General features: G+C 45.2%; 1 protein-coding gene across 9 annotated transcripts in view; it reads right to left on the bottom strand.

Annotated features, from left to right (window-relative positions):
* Nucleotides 1-17,823, bottom strand: part of PITPNM2 (phosphatidylinositol transfer protein membrane associated 2) — a 125,732-nt gene that overhangs the window by 62,848 nt on the left and 45,061 nt on the right. For all 9 annotated transcript variants that reach the window (XM_053959311.1, XM_053959317.1, XM_053959312.1 and 6 more), the window contains one exon: nt 1,108-1,281. In XM_053959311.1, the coding sequence (XP_053815286.1) occupies nt 1,108-1,185 (78 nt within the window). In that variant the 5' untranslated portion in view covers nt 1,186-1,281. The remainder of the gene's footprint in view (nt 1-1,107; nt 1,282-17,823) is intronic.

The raw sequence follows: 17,823 nt of genomic DNA, 5'->3' as shown, positions 1-17,823 counted from the left end.
AAGCTGTTAACAAAACAATTACACCAATATTCAAAGCAGCTACAGCATCAGGAAAAGGTACAGAAAAATGAAGCCACCTAAGGAAAATGTTTACCTGTTTATGCCAAGATTTAGGTTAAATACACATAGATGACACATTTGTGTCAGAAAATGGAATTTGACCATTATTACCATTATATATACACACCATGCATTCTTTTAACAGTCAAGCCCAAGTGCATGAATCCTTAGGGAACACAGCTGGGTGGCCAGGAGAGAAATGGGGGTTGTGCTTTTGCTTTGGTTTGGAGGGTTTGCTTTTCTCCCTTATTTTAGGTTTTAAACCAAAGCAGATTTTTCTAGCACTGCTTCAGAAAGCAGAGTTCTCCTGCAAGCTCAATATTAGATGTGTGGATGAGCAAAATTACATTTTATTTAAAGTGTGGGACAATGAAATAACACTTCAGTTTCATTTCCTTTTATAACTGCTCCTGGTTGGATTTCAAACATTGTGAGACTATGGGCACAGAGGACTTCAGTTACAAAAACCCAACATTTTAATTAACTGCTTTACTGCAGACAGGGAATTCTGCAAAAATTCCCATCAGTATTCAGAAGCCTATTAAAAATAATCTACATTTTGGGCCTAAACTGATTAGTATCTGTTTCATTGTGGTACATGAACACAGATTACATTTCTTTTTTTCCCCCTCCCTTAATTCCAAATTATGCCTTTGGTTTACCCTCTCAAGTTTATATTAGACTGTTGCTTCCCAAGAAAAGAACAGAATTTGGTTTGCAACTGGAATTGGCACAACCAGTAACCACCACCCAGCTGGGAAGCAGAGCCTGTTTATGCCCTACAGCTTGTTCCCTTTCCAGTAGGTACCCACACACTTGGGCTGAGTGTTTCCACAGGAACATGTTCTTGTTTCCCCAGCAGGTCAGACAGAGTTCTCCAATTTAAGCAGAAGAGGAAGCAACTCAGAAATCAAAGTTTGTGTCACTTTCCCCGCTACTCCTTTATAAGCAAACAGCAAAACCCAAATTTAAAACTTCCAATCCTGCAGGAATTGTCCCCCACCCCCCCCCCCCCCAGAGCCCTGCAGGGAGCAGAATGTTCCTGACCTGGATCATGTAGAGCTGGGCGATGCGATATTCTTCCACGCTCATCGGAAGAGGAATGCGATATTCCTTTATGAGCATTTTGGATACAGAAATCTCTTGTCTGCTCAGAAACACAATCCAAAAGCTTTTAGTAAAGGCTCCTTAAATAATGGCAAGGAAATGCATCGAGGATCTCTGAAACAGACAGAAAGGAGGAGGGAGGAAAGAGAGAAGTGGTTATTTTCCATTCTTATGGCAGAACATCCTATTTAGGAAAAAAAAAAACCTCCAACAACAAGCAAACATTAATTTTTGTAATAGCTCTAAGCATAATAGCAGAGAGAAGAATCTCTGGAGTGCTACCAGACCTTTGATATCAAATTGAACAGAATCTTTCAGAAGAATTTTGATTTGCTTCAGGGGATACCATCAAAGCTCTCCTGACCTTTGCCATAAGATCAATCAGACTTTCATATGCAACAGCATCTCCACAGAAGAGATGTGACAAAAGCTCCAAATGAATAGGCAAATCTGCTGCTGCCCAGAGTCTCCAGTGTCAGCAACACACCAGAGATGCATCCTCTCAAAAGCATCAGGTTTTATCCTCTCCAATTCATTTAGCAGCAAGAAAGGGCAATAATTTAAGTTCCTCAGCCCTCAGTAACAGTACGATGAAGAAAGACCTTTGGATTCTAAGAATAAAGACAGCAGAAATGTATTTTCTTCCCTGCTTTATTCTGAATTATAGTCTTGGTAGGACCCTTTCTTTTTGCACCTCCAAAAGAGTCTGCTGGCAAGATCCTCCTGTCACTTCTGTCAATGTCAGGCTCATTTTTACACTCCCACTGCATGAGAATACAGTCAAAGATCAAACTGCAACAGAAAAAAATCCCGTTGTACCCCACCTCAAGGCACTGTAACAGAATTCTAGTTAAGAATTCAGGGAATCTACACCACAGGTCAAAGCAGGAACTTCTCAAATACCTTTAATACCCCCCTAGGGACTGTGGATAAAGACAATAACTTTATGTAAGGAAGGGGGAAATAAAAGATGACTGGTGAGGAGAAGAGGACACAAGAAGCAAAGTCAGTTATCAGCTCAAGTCAGCCTGGGCAGGATCAGGTGATGGCTCTCACAGCACACAAACCATTCACTTGGCTCCTTCTTGTCACCAAAATCCACCTTTCTGCTGTGCCTGCTCATTGGATGTCTTCAGAGAGAGCTGCTGGAGCCAAACCAGCCCCAAGTCCTGTGACTGGTGAAAACACCCAACAGAATAAACCCAACCAATTTATCTTGTGGATTAAACCACGGTGTGGGAATCAGGAAACCGCACGGCTATCAACAGCCCTTAGTGCCAGTCGGTGTTTGCACAACACTTCACCAACCTTTTACGAGGTTTAGAGAGGCTCAAACGCGTGCCCATGGTCACAGAGCAACCAGGGACAACATTCAGTGTTTATAACCCAGGTTTACTGCGACGTCTCTGCCAGAGCTGCCCCAGTGCTGAGCACACGCGGGGACACTGCCCGGGGACACTGCCCCAGGGGACATTGCCCAGGGGACACTGCCCAGGGACACTGCCCAGGGGTCACCCAGCCCCAGGGGACACCCAGCCCCGTGCCACGGTGCCCCCAGCTCGCCTCCCCTGTGACTGCCACATTTCCAGTCTGGCACTAAAGCAAATCCACCCCGGACCGACTCTTCTGCAATAGTGATCCGTCTGGTGCTGCATCATCTGAACAATTTATTTCCAAATTCAATTCTTTGCCGCATTTTATTGCTGTCAGAGCAATCTGTGCCTGTGGAGGGGAGGATAAAAATGTCTGTGCTATGGCAAAGCCTGTAGAGAATAATTCTGGGAAAACTCTGCTTGCCTACACTGCTGAGCTCTGCACAGAAGTGTGTGCATCCACATGCATATACAGGATTTCCTTCATCAAACTAATCCTCCAGAACAGGTGAAGGTAATCTCATTAAGTGGTTTTTAATTAGTGCCATGGCAAGGAACAACAGTTACCACCTCAGGATGGATCTCAAGGACCAGATCTGCAATGGTGCAATTCCAGGATCCCAACTCTTGGAGCTAATGGCTGTGGGAGACTCAGCTACACATCTGGAGCAGTTTATTGTGTTTTAGAAAGCTTTGAAAATTAGATTTAAAAGCTTCTCCCCTTGTTCCCCAAATGCTCTGAAAGTGATTCTGCTCCATCATAAGGACATCAGTCATATCTGTCCTCGCTGCTTGCTAAAAGCAGGATATTTCTATTGATTGGAAGAGATGAATAAAACAAAAAATAGAACCCAAAAGGCAGTAAAATGGCAAGAAACCAGTATCAACATGGAAAAAATGTGTTTATAATGAAGTGCCAGTCAGGTAATAATTCAGATGGCTGAGACCCAAGAGGGTTTATTTTATTACAGACTAAAAATCCCAACATTTTGGTCCCAAGCAGGCACAGCAGCAGCCTTGGCATGTGGAGCCTGTCTGGTCACAGCACTGGGTTCAGCATGAACCCTCCTTCAGGTTTCTCCTTCCCTGTGCTCAGTGATTAAAAGGCAGCATTTGGGCTCAGCCCACAGTGCCCATTGGAAGTGACCCACTCCAGCTACTGCAGCCAGGCCCTGAAAGCTGGGTAGAAAACAGCCCTGGAAACAACTGGGCAACACCACAGAGCAAACCCCAACCTCAAACCAAGGGAAAGGCACCTGGGATCAGCAGCCTGACACTGAAGGAGGCACAAAGAGAACAAACATGACTTGTCTGCCTGGTTTTTAGCCAGACTAGCAAAAAAAAGGAAATTATTGAGTTGAAAATAACCTGTTCTTACCCTTTCAGGAACAGTGGAGCCCAGGTATCAAACCATGAAATAAAACCATGGGATTTGACCAAATTCAGATCAGGGGGAACACCATTCCAGGTGGGACAGAGGTGACAAAATGGCCCTTTCACACAACTCACTGAGGACAGTGGCCTCCCTCCAAAATCCTGGGATTTCATAGGGAATCAAAGACCACTCATTGTATTATCCAAACAAAACACAGAAGTTTGTCTGCAGAAATGATGGGAGAGAGGGAAAAGCTCTTCTGGAAGCAGAGGAGCCACCACACAGCTCTGGAGAGCAGGTGTCAAAACCCCAGCTGTGTCCACAGCACTGTCTGCACCCAGCCCATTGCTGGAAGCAGCCAGAGGTGTTTGAGCTGCTCCACGTCCTGGGATTAGCAAACAGCATGGGATTTTTTTTTTCTCCAGTGGATTTTGGCTACACCAAGCTAGACTTTCCATGGATTTGCCAAACCCCTGTGACTGCACAACTGGAAGATCCAGAGGCTGTTTGCAAACCTCAGCCTGCAGCTGGTTTCCCAGCAAGAGGCGAGCAGCGGTGACGCAGGACATTTCCAGACTCGCTGCTGCTCCTGCTATAGCCAAGTGGCACATTTGCACAGCCCCTTATTCAATTTATACCCGGAGCTGTAGTAACTGTGAGAGCCAGGCGCATAATTTTATACCTCAATTATTTTAAAATCAGGTTCTCAAAGCATCATAATTATGCTGCAGAGTCAATATCCTGCTGAGATGAGTCAGGTCCACCTCTGAGCCGTTGCTCCAGGCTGTCTGAAGGCTCATGCACAGCCTGCTGCATTTACTTCCAATTTTAACAGTCTCCCTCACAACAACAAACCCCCTTAAAAAAGTGCCCGTGCTTTAAAATCAGGGGAGGATTATCAGGATCTGCAGAAGCTGAACAGAGCGAGAGACCCAGCAGAATCTCTCTATTTAACCCATGAACTGGGCTCACTTCGGGAGTGTCCGGGCAGCCTCCCTGGTACTAAAGGAGGTAGCAAAGGGCTGATAACAACTGACAGCTCGTAATTAAGGAGTAAGTTCAGTGTGTGAAGGGTGGTTACACTCTGCTACTGGAATGCTGGAGGCCAAATCCAAGCCAGGCTTCCCAGGCTGGCCCTGAGGAGATGGAAGCTGAGTGTGACAGCAGAAATGGCAGCTCCTCGAGGGGTTCACACACAGGAGAACCACTCATGCTGTGGGTGCAGGCTACAAAAGAATTGCTATGACTCTTGCCAGCTGTCACCTCAATGATAAATTTTGACCAGCTCATTTTTTCCATGCTCAGGCTACTGAGCAGAGGCTTTTCAGGGCTGCAGTGAGCAACGCCCCCCAGCAGCAGGAACCCACCTCAGGCCATGGCTGCTGCATCCCTTTTCCAACAGAGAGCAGCTATAATGAGCTTTTTCCAGCCTCACACAGGAGGTTCATTTTATGCCATTATAAAGTTAAAAGGAAAACCCATCATGGAGGGTCACACAGCAGCTGATAGCAGAAGCAGGTCCCAGCCCCAGGTCTCAGGTTCAAGTCACCCACTGCCTGCTCAGGGCTGTGCTCTCTGTAGAAGCTGAGAAAAGTCTCCTCTATGAAAGAGCACACTCATGAGCTAAGGATTGATAGCCTTGACTCAGCTGTTGAACATTTTTCCTTGCAATATTTTCACATCATCGAGAAATTTAAAATTATTAACAGAAACAACTGTAAGAAGACTAAGCCAAACCTGTAACAGCAAAAGGATGAGCGGAGGCATTACCTGAAGACCTCACCTACCTCCCTAAAGACCTTCCTTAGGCTCTCTACATCACCTTTATCCCCCCAGGAAGATGCTTCCTTGAAGAAAGTGATATCAGAGAGATGTCAGCACTGATCCCAAGGGGATCAAACACTTGGACTTTGGGAAGCAACACCAGGCTTAGCAGCCCGGCCACCTTCCCTCTCCTGCAGAGCTCCCTGGGGGAGGACACAGTGCTCTCCCATGGAAGCACTGCATACTTACTGTGCTTGGATTTATTTATGCCTTTAGAAGCTGCAGCATAAATGGGAAACAGAATCCCAGGGCCCAAGTCAGCAGTTTTCAAAGGCAGCCTCGGCGCTCACACCTTGATTAATGCGGCAGTCTCCCTCCTGGCCCAGAGCAGTCTTGCTCAGCTTTATCTGTCCAGAGTGGCACTGCTGCAAAGACCATTCCCTGTCACTCAGGTCCTGCTTGTCCACAGTGCCCCTGCCTCTCAGAAGCTTTCCATGAGTATCTACAGAGCCTGGTTGTCAAACCTTGCTCAGCCCTCACTCGCCAGCCTTGCCTGCCCAACCCTCCCCAGGAGCTGTGGCACAGCTCAAGATCCACCACAGGGACCAGCACAGCCTGGCAATTGTCCTGCCCACATCCCACTGCCAGCTCCATGGGAAGGACACAGGACAGAGAGGAACTTCTTGGTTTGTGAGTGCTCAGCACACTCTAGACTGGAGTGTAAGTGTCACCATGAATCTCTCATGACTGATCACTGCTCTGTAAAGGTCAGGGGAAAACACAATTAATGAGGCTTTTCCAAGGAGGTGAATAATAAGTGCTCATATTTTACCCTTCCCTTCTCCCCCCCTCTTGCCCAACCCCACCAAAGTGATCTATCTCTCCAGTGGGACTGTTTCAATCCATATCTACATTGGAAGGTTAAAAAGCCTCAACATTTCTATTTAGTAGCTTTGTGGCCACAAACCACTCATCACTACTCTCAAAACTGTCTCTCTCACACACACATGTGCACTAAACTGAAGAGACAGAATGAGCCTTTGAAAATCAGCAGTTTTCAGTTTTCATAGTGTGGGCCGTACCTGCTCACTGACAGCTAAGCAGATTTAAAAACTCATCAGGCCTGGGGGAAAAAAAAGAAAAACTGATCAAAAGTTAAAGCTCCTTAAAAGTGCACAGTTCACACGCTCTCGGCTCCAAGGCCACTGTGTCAGTGTGTGACTCTCGGCGGGGTCGTTCACCCTAATCCCCCATCTCATCTGTCACATCTTCAGAGACAAAAACTGCCATGCAGATGTTTGCACATCCGAGTTCCTCGACTGAGCTTAGATCCCATCCGACAGTGAATCAGCAGCTAACAAACAAGCACCTTCACTGCACAACTGCAGCAGTCCTGCCAGTGCCGGAGCAGCTGGAGCTCCCCATGGGGCTGGCCACTGCCTGCAACACAGCCAGGGCACACGGAAAACACAAGATTTGTGGAAATCAGCTTTCCCAGGTGTAGGGCAAGCTCCAGAGCGCTCGAAAGCAGCAGCACAGTGAGGGGCTGAGGACAAACGCTGCTTGGTAAGACAGGGCAAACAAGTCCCATTTACAGTACTTGATCTTTTTTCCATTATTAGGTACAATTTGACGTCACTTATAGAATTTAAGAGCTCATTGTAAAGTAGACGTTTATTACAGCTGAAGGATGGAAGCAGTCCAAATGCAATATAGTGACACTGGAGCTATTAAATCTTGTTATAGTTCACTGGGCAGCCAAATACTGTCTCGAAGCAACGTGAGGAGAAGGGGAGGGGGGAAAATAACGCCACAGCAAAGTGTCCACAACACCCATCACCTTTTCTGCTTAAACATTCTCGAATGTTGTGCTGGTTTTTTGTACTTTCCATTCCTATTACCCCTTCAACATCTGGGCGAGGAAAAATTGACTCCCTTCCTTCTGCTTTGTAAGTGATGGTGTGGTGCAAGGCCAGCCAGCCCTCCCCATGCACACACGGACTCCGGGGGGATCAGGTGAAGTCCATCAGCTGAACTTTGGTTGGAAAATTAACATTTCAAGTCCTGCCGTGCCTGGAGGTTATGCAATAACAAACTAATAAAGAAGCCATTAAAAGAACTAATAAGCACACTCGAGCCACAGATGAGTTCAGAGGGAAAGACAAACCAGCCTCTAATCCTTTTGCTGATACTGGGGATAAAGTTGAATATTAAAAAGAACGCTGACATTAAAGTTTAAATGTTTCCAAGTAGTCTGCATGAGGAGAGCAGCCACAAACCCCAGTGTCCTGTGGCCAGACTGCAGAGCCCGGTGAGCCAAAGGAACTGGGCAGATCCTGCTTTTAATGGGGTTCCTCTTAGTCCAAGACTGAGCATTATCCACTGAAAACAGGCCAACATTACACACACAAATATATAAATATAAATGTGTAATATATATATTTTATATAGAGACATACATATATATACACACAGAGAGAAACAAAAATAAAAGCAGCACTGACAGTGTGGCAAGTACAGCGTGTTGGGTGAAAACAGACTGAAAATTGCTGGCAGCTCATTAAACTAGTGTAAAGAAAAATCCATGGAATGCCACAGGCAAACAGCATGGACAGGATTTTTCTTTGGTTGGTGGCACATCCATTAGTCTGAAGGGCCACTGGCATGCAGAAGCCTGCACACTGTGGGCAGCAGTGGCAGGGAGACGGGAGGCAGGCCAAGTTTAAAAACAAAATAAACATCTCTCATTTCCCAGGTAGCCTCCCTGGGAGGTTATTGCATTTACACTTTACAGCTCCAGGTGCTACAATCCCTCTTCCTGACAGAAGTCAGGAGAGGGAACACAAGGGAGCTTGGTGCAGTTCCCACCAGCTGGTCAAGGCTTCATTTGCATTAAGGAGTGAAAACCCAGCCACAAATCCATCCAGGCTCTTGATGTCCATGTCCACACCACCCCTGTTCTCTTTCTCTCCATCAGCTGCTGCACTGGAAATCACAGTTTTCTATTAAAACATCACGAGCAGAAAGTCATGAAAACTCCCATTCTTTCATCTCATCAGTCACCAAGCATGAAAGTAAGAAATTGAGAGCAGGGAGGCTGAAGTCCAAAGCTTTATGTATTCCCTGTGACTCTTGTTCCCACACCACTGCACAAGGCACGTGAAAGCCACTCAGTCCCAAACCCATTACAGCCATACCCCATCTCCCCTGGAAAGGCAACCACACCACTCAGTCCCCACTTCACAGCTTAGTTATTCATGGGTCTTTATGCTCATCTTTTCCAACCTACAGCCCATTTCAGGCTATTTCTCAATGTTAATTTGAATTTTTATCTCCAAACACTTGCAGATCCACTAAACCTGCTTTTGAGACACAAAAACGCAGTTTTGGGATTTGAGTCAACATTGGACAGACTGTGGATTGCTTCCTCAGTAACTCCCCATTCAAACTGAAAAGGGTCATCAACAGCTACTTCCCTTTTTCAGTAGTTACAGTCCTGATGGAAAAAACATTTTATTCCCTCACTTATGCAAATATCATGTGGAACAGGAAATGAGCATTCAAAACTGGTTTTAAAAGATTATTTCATGGAGGAAAACATTGTACCATTGCAAAGGCAGTGTTAGAGCACTCTAATACTTCACAGTGGTTTCATTAGGCTGAGACTTGCCTTGCCTAAAGGCAAAATGGGGATAAAGAAAATAAGTCCCACTCCATCAGAAGAAACTTGTAATGACACCTAAAATTCTTACATGGGGAGCAAGACAGACACAGCAGTGAAGGCTGATGAATAATGGTGCAATCGAGGTGGAAAGTACAGGGCCATTTTGCACAAGAGCAGTAAATGTTTAATATCTCTGTTGCATCTTTCATCCATAACACCAACACATTAACAAGGTTTCTGTGGCTGGGTAATTTCTTTGGAGTTTTGATCTTGGAAATAATTACACTAAATATTTCATAAGTGCCTTTGAAAGTTTTTTTTTTTCTTTTTTTTTTTTAATAAAGAAAAAAGAATCGCTCGCTGCTCTCGGACTGCAGCAGGGTAATGAAAGCGCACAGCTAATCAATAACCACTTTCAGTTCATTAGTCAGCACATTTTGGGCTGGGGTTTTTTGTTCCCTTCTACCATTCCACATCCCACATACGAAGTGATGGTGCATTTTAAAAACATCACATCTTACTGCTTTTGCAAATCATCCTTAATGCAAACCACAACATGGAACACCCAGCCTCTAAATACCACCCACACCATTTAGAGGCTTCCAGGGTGTTTCCAGCTGAGCACTTATGCCAGCTGAGACAGAGGAGGCTGAAAGTGCCAGACCAGTTCTGTTTCTTCTTTAGTCTGGGTAACAAATTGCTGGGTCATTTCTGCCCCTCACTGCTCTTTGAGAGCTCTGAAGGACAAAGCTTTGTCAAAGCTTGGACAGTCCCAGCTCGAGCGCTCTGGGACAGGCAGCTCCAGGTTCCTCTCTGGGGAGCTGCTGATGGCACCAGAGCCTTGGCTTTGCCCCAGATCCAGCTGCTGCCCTGGAGCCACAGCTACACCTCCATAACACCCAGGAGCTCTGCATGTGCTTCCAAACCAGGCTGCAATGGCCAGTTCAGGCAGCAGAGACCCCGGGGTACTGCCAGGTGTTATCCACATCCCCAGTTCTCACCTCCTCCAGGAAAACCCAACATACTCCTTCCCTACTCTGCCCACTCCATAAAATAGTCAACCCAAAGGACACACCATGATCATTTAAAATAGAGCTGAAACTGGAAACTGAACCCAAGACTTAAAAAAAAAAAATATATTAATTCACCCAAGCCAAGGACAGGAGTGGTACCTAAGGAGACAAATGCAGGTACTGGCAAGAAAAGAGGAAACAACATTCTCTGAGTCACCCACCCAGAGCAGAGCCACAGGAGCAGGAGTGCCTGGCTGGGGCCCAGCTGTGCTCCTTGCAGCAGCTCCCAGTGCTTGAGGGATACATTAAAGTTCTGCCCTGGCCTCAGGGACAACCATCATTATCCCTCATTTGCAGGGAAATTGAGCCATAGGGAAAAAAATTATCATCTGGTCCAATATCTAAGAGAGAATTGGTGACAGAGTAGATTCAAGATTGGATCCAACTTTTTCCAGAAAATAGTTTTTTATAAAGAGAGGAGGGAGTGGAATAGCTCAAGCAAATTCAATTTTCCTGATAACTGGCACAATTCTGCAAGGAAAAAATGTGAAGAATTTTTTTTCTTCTTACCGACTGCCTTTCAAGATATCAGCAATTTCTGCAGAAAACAAAACACTTCTTGAAAATATCAAATTTCCCCAAGAGCCCAGAGGTTCTCAGCACACATGTCACCCCAACTCCTGCCACCCCTAGACAAGCCCTTTTCCTGCTGGAAAGCACATGGGAGCCTTAAGAAATTTTCTGTTTTGTTGAAATCTTGGTAGATGCAGGTTTGGTCAATGCAGTAACTTGAATGAAGACTGGCAGAGCTGCCCAGGCAGCCTGTGACACTCAGACCAGCATGGCCACAACCACTCACCCTCCCTCTTGCAGAAAGACAAGGAAAGAAACTACTCAAGACCAAAAGATGCTCAAAGCCTCCCTTACAGTATCCCCAGAACCCCATGCAAATCATCCTTGCTGGGGGGAAAATATTCTCAGATGTAATTAAGTGGTGCTCTGAACCCAACTTTTGCATCAATATCTTGGGCATCACAAACCAAACTCACATTTCAGCTGTCAAATTCACAAGACAAAACTCTGAAGTAAATCCTTTGGCCCTGAATTCTGACCCATTTTGCTGAACCCCTCCCACAGCCCTTCCACTGCCACTGGTTTCAGAAAACCAACGTCTGGCTTCACTCAGAAAGCTCTCCAGGAAACAATTCTCTTTTCTACAGAAAATTTCTGGATGTATCAAAGCATTTAACAGCCATAGAGCACATATTGTGGTTTCAGCCTGACAAAGCAAGCAGAGAGCTTTCCCAAGGGTGGAATTCTTCTGTTCCTTGAGGACTCATGTGTGGTTTTATTCCTCAAATTAAATAGGATTTCAACTGCCTCCCCAACTACAAATTCAGCTTCACAAGTCCATCAGGGTGTCCTGCAACAAGGTGTCATACTGCACATGTGGGTCAAAAGAAAGCAATTTAATGTAAATTAAAACAAAAGTAACAAAATCTTTTTTGTGACCCCCAAGACCCATTCAAATAAACTTCTCCTTTGTTCCCCAACAAATATCCAAATTGTTTTGGGGCTGTTCTTTTTTGAAGTGTCCCATACAAGACAGTCTTACAAAAGCAAGCTTACTAAGGGTTCAGGCACAAAATCTTCCTTTTCATGAGATGCACCATTGGATGGAAACCTTGTTCCAGCCTGACAGCAGCTGAGGAAGCAAAGCACAGAGCACAAGGTGTCCAAACCCCTCGGTTCAGGTTTCAGGGATGGCTCTGACCGAGTGGTGCAGTTCCCTGTCCCGCCTTCCCAGCTCCTGCCGTGGCTTGGTGTGGTTTCACACCTTGGGAATTTCTCCATCCTGGCTGACCCAGCCCTGTCAGCTCTCGGATTGCAGGAGCGCTGCACAGCCCCACATGCCCTTTGCTAAAGGGCATTACAGCTGTATTTATATCTGACATAAATCTGCTTTGTAAACACTGACCTGATTCTGGAGCTGGGCTTTCTTAGACCAGCACACGTGTCTGCTGGTCCTGAGGGACACCCTCTCAAAAACCCCAGAACTGGCAGGTGGGAACTCAAAACCACCCAAAGCTGGGGGGTTTGGGATATCCGTGAAGTGTAACAGAGGAGCCAAAGGACTTCAACATTTCAGCTTGATCACACATGGCATGAAGGACAATTAGTCTGTGCAAAAAAAGCTGCCTGCAGTCTACAAGAAGTGCAATATCAGAGGGACATTCAAGTTTGGATAGTTGAATCCAAAATTCACTGCAAATGCTGGCTCACAGTCAAAACAATGAGAAGCTGAAACTGAAAATAATATCAAAGTTCTCACTCCAGGCAACCAAATCCTGTTTTGTCATCTCATTTTTATTCTTCTGTTTGCTGCCAATTCAAAGAATTGTGACCAAAAAAATCAGCCCATTAGTCTTGTTCTTAGAAGTGTTAAGCTCCTACTTACAAAGTTAGTGTTATCCACTGAGTCCATAAATTACAGCTAAAGTACATAAGGAAGCAGTCATGACATAACCCCAATTTAATCTGAACCAGGCCACCACAGTCAAAGAAGTTTTTTTCAAAATGTTAATTAATTTTTAAAAGAATGGATTAAAGGAGGTTCTCAATTAAAAGAATACTTTAAGGAGACAAGCTAGAGAGGATTGTCCACTTTATTAATACAGCAATTTAACAGCTATTCAACATGTAATAACTTCTCATTAAAAGTCAGCCCTCCCCCTTCTCCAGCAGATTGGCCACCCATTTGTCAGACACAAAACAGCTTCATTAGCCTAAAAGTTCCATTTCTGCTCTTCTGCAGATTTGCTTTTATTTTGCTTCTGTCAGTAAGTGAAAATCCTGAATGACAGCAAAGTCCAGAAATCAATATCACAAACAGGGCCTTGGTCCTTCACGGGTTCCAGAGGGTGTTTGGAAGCAGCATTCCCAGCAATGCCAGCAGTGACAGCACAGACCCCAATTCCTGCAAGATCAACCTTGGGATCAACCTGAACAACGCTGCCCAAATGCACGCCAAAGGCTCATCCATGAGCTGCACCTTGTCTGGAAGAGCTCACAAATTAAACCTCTTCCACCCAAGGATTACCTACCAGCACCTCACAGCCTGCTTGGAATTGGAATGTGTCATTGAAAAGAGGACATACAGTAATTTTACCAAAAGGTTCCCACTGGAACCTTGAGTTTTTGGGTTAAGCATTGTCATCACGTGTAACACCAAAGCAGATGCCTCCTTCTGGGTGGGTGTTCAGCCAGTGCTGAGGCTCCACAGGCCTGGCCAGAAGCAGGAGGGAGCTCAGACAGGGACAGCAGGGACAAGTCCTGGGGCTGGGCAGCAGCAACGTGCAGTTCTCAACACCTCTGAGAAACGTGCACTCAGGTGTCAAAGAGACACAGTAAAGCTCCTGTAAGGGTAACCTACAGCTCAATAAATCAGCGAGAGGAGCCCTACGATTCCAGTGGAAAGTTGGAGCACTGAGTGGAGAAGCTGCACAGCAGAGCAGCACAGCAGCAGCCCCGGGCTCTGTGTCAGCCTCGCTGCTGCAGCCACAGCCAAATTCTGCATGGATTGCACTGCAGGATCAGAGCTCCAGGAAGTCCTTATTAAATAACAGAAACTGAAAGAGGTTACAGCTAAGGCTAATACCACCCAAAAGCTAAAGCAAACAAAAACATTCCAGTCTAAGATTTATCTGCAGAGACCATTCAAGCTATTCTTAAGACCATTAAGAGCCACATGCCCAGGCTTCAATAAAAAGGGACACCTTTCCTCCAGCTCCTGCAATTTTCAGGAATGAATCCAGACAGCAGAATAGGAAGTTCAGGATATATACAGCATTAGTTTCCAAGAGAATATTTATCATGTCACGTGAGACCAGCATTTTTAGCCAACTTGGGAGAAAATAGACAAGCTTCAAAGCTGCCCCAAAAATACCAGTCACGATAATTACAAGGAAGAAAAACAAAGCATAAGCAATGGCAGCACTAACAATCCATACTTTTAGTGAGAAGCTGCTAACAATTTTTTTTAATTACACAGACCACTGCCAGAAGATTATCTCAGCTATTCAGGTGTGCAATTTGTGTTTCTAGTTAAAAAAAAAAAAAGGTATCAATAATTATGTAAATCCAGGACCTTATCCTCTCTGTTCTCCCGCTAAAACACAAGCTTTTGCCAAGAACCAGCTGCCCCTCCTTCCTCAGGACAGCACTATTCAGCTTCAGCATTTTAAATAAAATTGATGAAGTGCAAAACCATCCAAGAGGTAGTAAAAGCTTAACAATTAATCCTAGGCTAGAGGTGGAGAGAAAAGAGCCTGGCTGACAGGAGCCACCCGTGGGTGAGAAACCTCCCTGGCCATGTGTTGGTGACAGTGGCTCTTCCCAAGGCACAAACCAGCTCCAGCTCCTGCAATGAGTAACTGCAGGGCTTGCAGGAGTCAACAGTTGTAATAGAAGATTTATTTTTGTCACTAAAATCAGTGAGGGTGACTCACAACAGGCTCAGGGAGCCTCGTTGATGAGTTTCATTTTATACAGTCACTTTTCACCCTTGATGCTCAAAAATACCGAGTGACAATAATGACAATAGAGTATAATAGTCCTAATTAGCTAATGAGAGAGAAAACTTCCAAGTTCCAAACTAATGAGAACTGTTGCTTCTAAAAACGCAATGCAGTTGATCCCTGTTGATCTCTGAAATTAGAAGAGAAAGAAGAACGGCCATTCTCTTCTGCACATTCAGCAACATCATCCCCACAGCCCCATCAGGAGAAGGAACACGAGCAAGAGCTGTTCAGAGCCCTGGCTTCAGGATGATTTACTGCTAAATACATTAGCAGCATCTCCTGCTGACAAAATAAATCGGTCTGACTGCATCAAAACCCAAGCAAATCACTGCCTTCTCAAGCACAGGTTAATGCATTTTTTCCCAGCGATGATAAAAGAGGACAAAAGGACAATGGCAAGCTTTGAAAATGACTTGCCAACTAAGTGATGGCTCAATAATTACATTTTGGAAAATTTTCCTTGCATTTCACACTACTGAAGCCACTCTCGAAGCAACTGAAAGCACCAGCAACAAAGAGAAGCCAATGTGAAACTTGCTCTGTTGACTTGACCAAAGCAAAGGGCTGTGCTGGAGAGTGGACTTGGTAAAGTCAAATTTAGGACAACCACTACTGCTCTTTAAAGCACCGAAGTTGGTTGGAATCTTTATTTAGGACTAAAGTCCAGTAGCTTTCCTCTGAATAGGGGATCACATGGAAGCTATTTTCTTGGTGGAGGTTATTTTGAGCTGAAAATATTTTCCAGTTCCATGCTGACAGACAGATTATAACTACACTGTTTTACAGAATAATGGACAAGTTTCTGAAGCCTGTCACAGGGGAAAGTAGAGAAAGCAGCGTTTTTCTCTACATTATTTATTCCTGCAGGAGTTTACTCTTTCAAAATAAGGTCATGTGCTCCTTTAGCACAAAAGAACCCAACTGAGCAGAGCACAGCTATCTGTCCCATTTGTCATCCCAGGCAAGATGAGATAATCAGATTAGCCAAACAGTTACAAATTGCACACATCTGAAGGAGAAGGAAGTAATTTTCTCATATTCCTCTCCCTGGCAATCACCTCCAAGATTTCCAAGACAGCAGTGTCAGCCTCCCTAACACTTCCCAGTGCTGAGCTGCTCCAGGATTCAGGGACAAATTCCTCTGGAAGCCCTATGTCAGCTTGTCACGTTTATTGGAGAAAATGGTTTGCTAAGATGATGTGGTAAAAGCCTGCATTAATACCTCCAGTGCTATCCACACCTCCAGCAATGTTCCCTAGGAGTGCTCTGGTGATTGGCTACAAAAACCCTCCTGGGAGAGACTCCTCCACTCTCCCCACCGAAACCAACACGCTCTGGGTGCAGCACAAGGGGTGATCCCAGGACAAGGACAAAGGGAATTATTTACTGTGTTCCTGTTGCATCTTTCACCCTGAGTGGCCCACCACCTCTTCCTGCAGAAATGCTGCCAGAGAAGGGCAAGGGGAACGCCCAAACAGAAAGCTATGGAGCATAAAGAGGTTTTAAAACCAGAGAAATCAGCAAAGTGTGGTATTTACACCGCAGGCAACTGTCTCCAAAAATCCCACCTGAACCCCTTGTTTAGGGTTTGGGGTGCTCTAGGACCGAAGCTTAGGTTATCACGTCCTAAAAGGGGAAGGAGATTGGTAACTAAATTCCTTTATACCTTTGGAGTTCAGTCCTTACACCCAAAGACACTCACACAACCTGCACTGAACACTCTTTGGAAGAAGCTCCCTGAGCCAGTGCAGCAAATGAGCACAAAGTTACCAGCAAGGACAACCCTCTTCCAGCTCTTCAGCTTGCAGGTGACTGACAGCATTTCCACATCAAAAGCCTTGTACAACACAGACCCCTCCGCCAGGCAGCACCAGACTTTTTTCAGTGAACAGTAAATTGCTCATTTGCTGGAACACAAGGTGCCTCATTTTCCTCCCTAAGACACCACTAATCCTGTGCAGGGCTAAAATATCTCTGCTGCCCAGCCTGGTGTTGTCAGTGCTGAGAAATACTGGAAACCAGAGTGCTTTGATTCACACTAAGGACAGCTGAAAGAAATGTCAGCAGTTTTTATTTTTAAATGCATGGAGCGCTGTGCCCAGGGCTAGGAACACTCCCAGTTCCCTCAGATGTTTTAGCACATACCAGTTCCTCTGAAAAAGGTGGTAGAGACAAACCTTTCACTCAATAGTGCCCTTCTTGGGATCAGCCACAGAAATCCCTCTTCTCCTTCATTCCCCAAACCAACTTTCCAGCTCTGGGATGGCTCCCAGCTTGCATCACACCCCAGGGGACTGGGGATGGTAAAGGTCTATCCTCAAACTTGCATGGAAACAATGGTTTGTGCAGCTTTTTGACTTGTGTCACCTCCAGAGGATCGAGAAATCTGTAACTGGCACCCCCAGTTAAATGTCAAACATCCTCTGCTCCTGTCCTGCACCACAAAATGAGCACCAAAAAAAAAAAAAAAATCTGCAAAAGTTAAGCAATACAGAGACAGACTGTGCTGCATTTGGGAGAGTTACACACACCACCCAAACTCGTGACATTCCCATAGAAACCACGGAGGGAAAAGAGAAAAGCCTCAAAAAAACTGACAAGATAAAACACACATGGTGAAATCTGTAATTCTGGTGAAAAAATCTGCATGTGCAAGTTCCTCCACAGCTCTCCAGCAGCTCAGGCACTCAGGGCTAACACAGGTAACACCCAACTGATGCCAATAAAGGGTTTTTTTTCAGATCACTCAGCCTGCCTGATGGGAATAACCACGCATTCCCAGTACTGGTATTTCAGAGGACAAAGCTGTTGGGTATTAGAAGCAACTTTTTTCCTGTTACTGATGGGCCAGTTCTTGCAGTTAAGTGTCACTACAAATAAAGAAACT

The sequence above is a fragment of the Vidua chalybeata genome, chromosome 18 (assembly GCF_026979565.1).
Source record: "Vidua chalybeata isolate OUT-0048 chromosome 18, bVidCha1 merged haplotype, whole genome shotgun sequence".
In the NCBI taxonomy this organism is placed as follows: Eukaryota; Metazoa; Chordata; class Aves; order Passeriformes; family Viduidae; genus Vidua; species Vidua chalybeata.
This window is presented reverse-complemented; position numbering and strand designations above follow the sequence as displayed.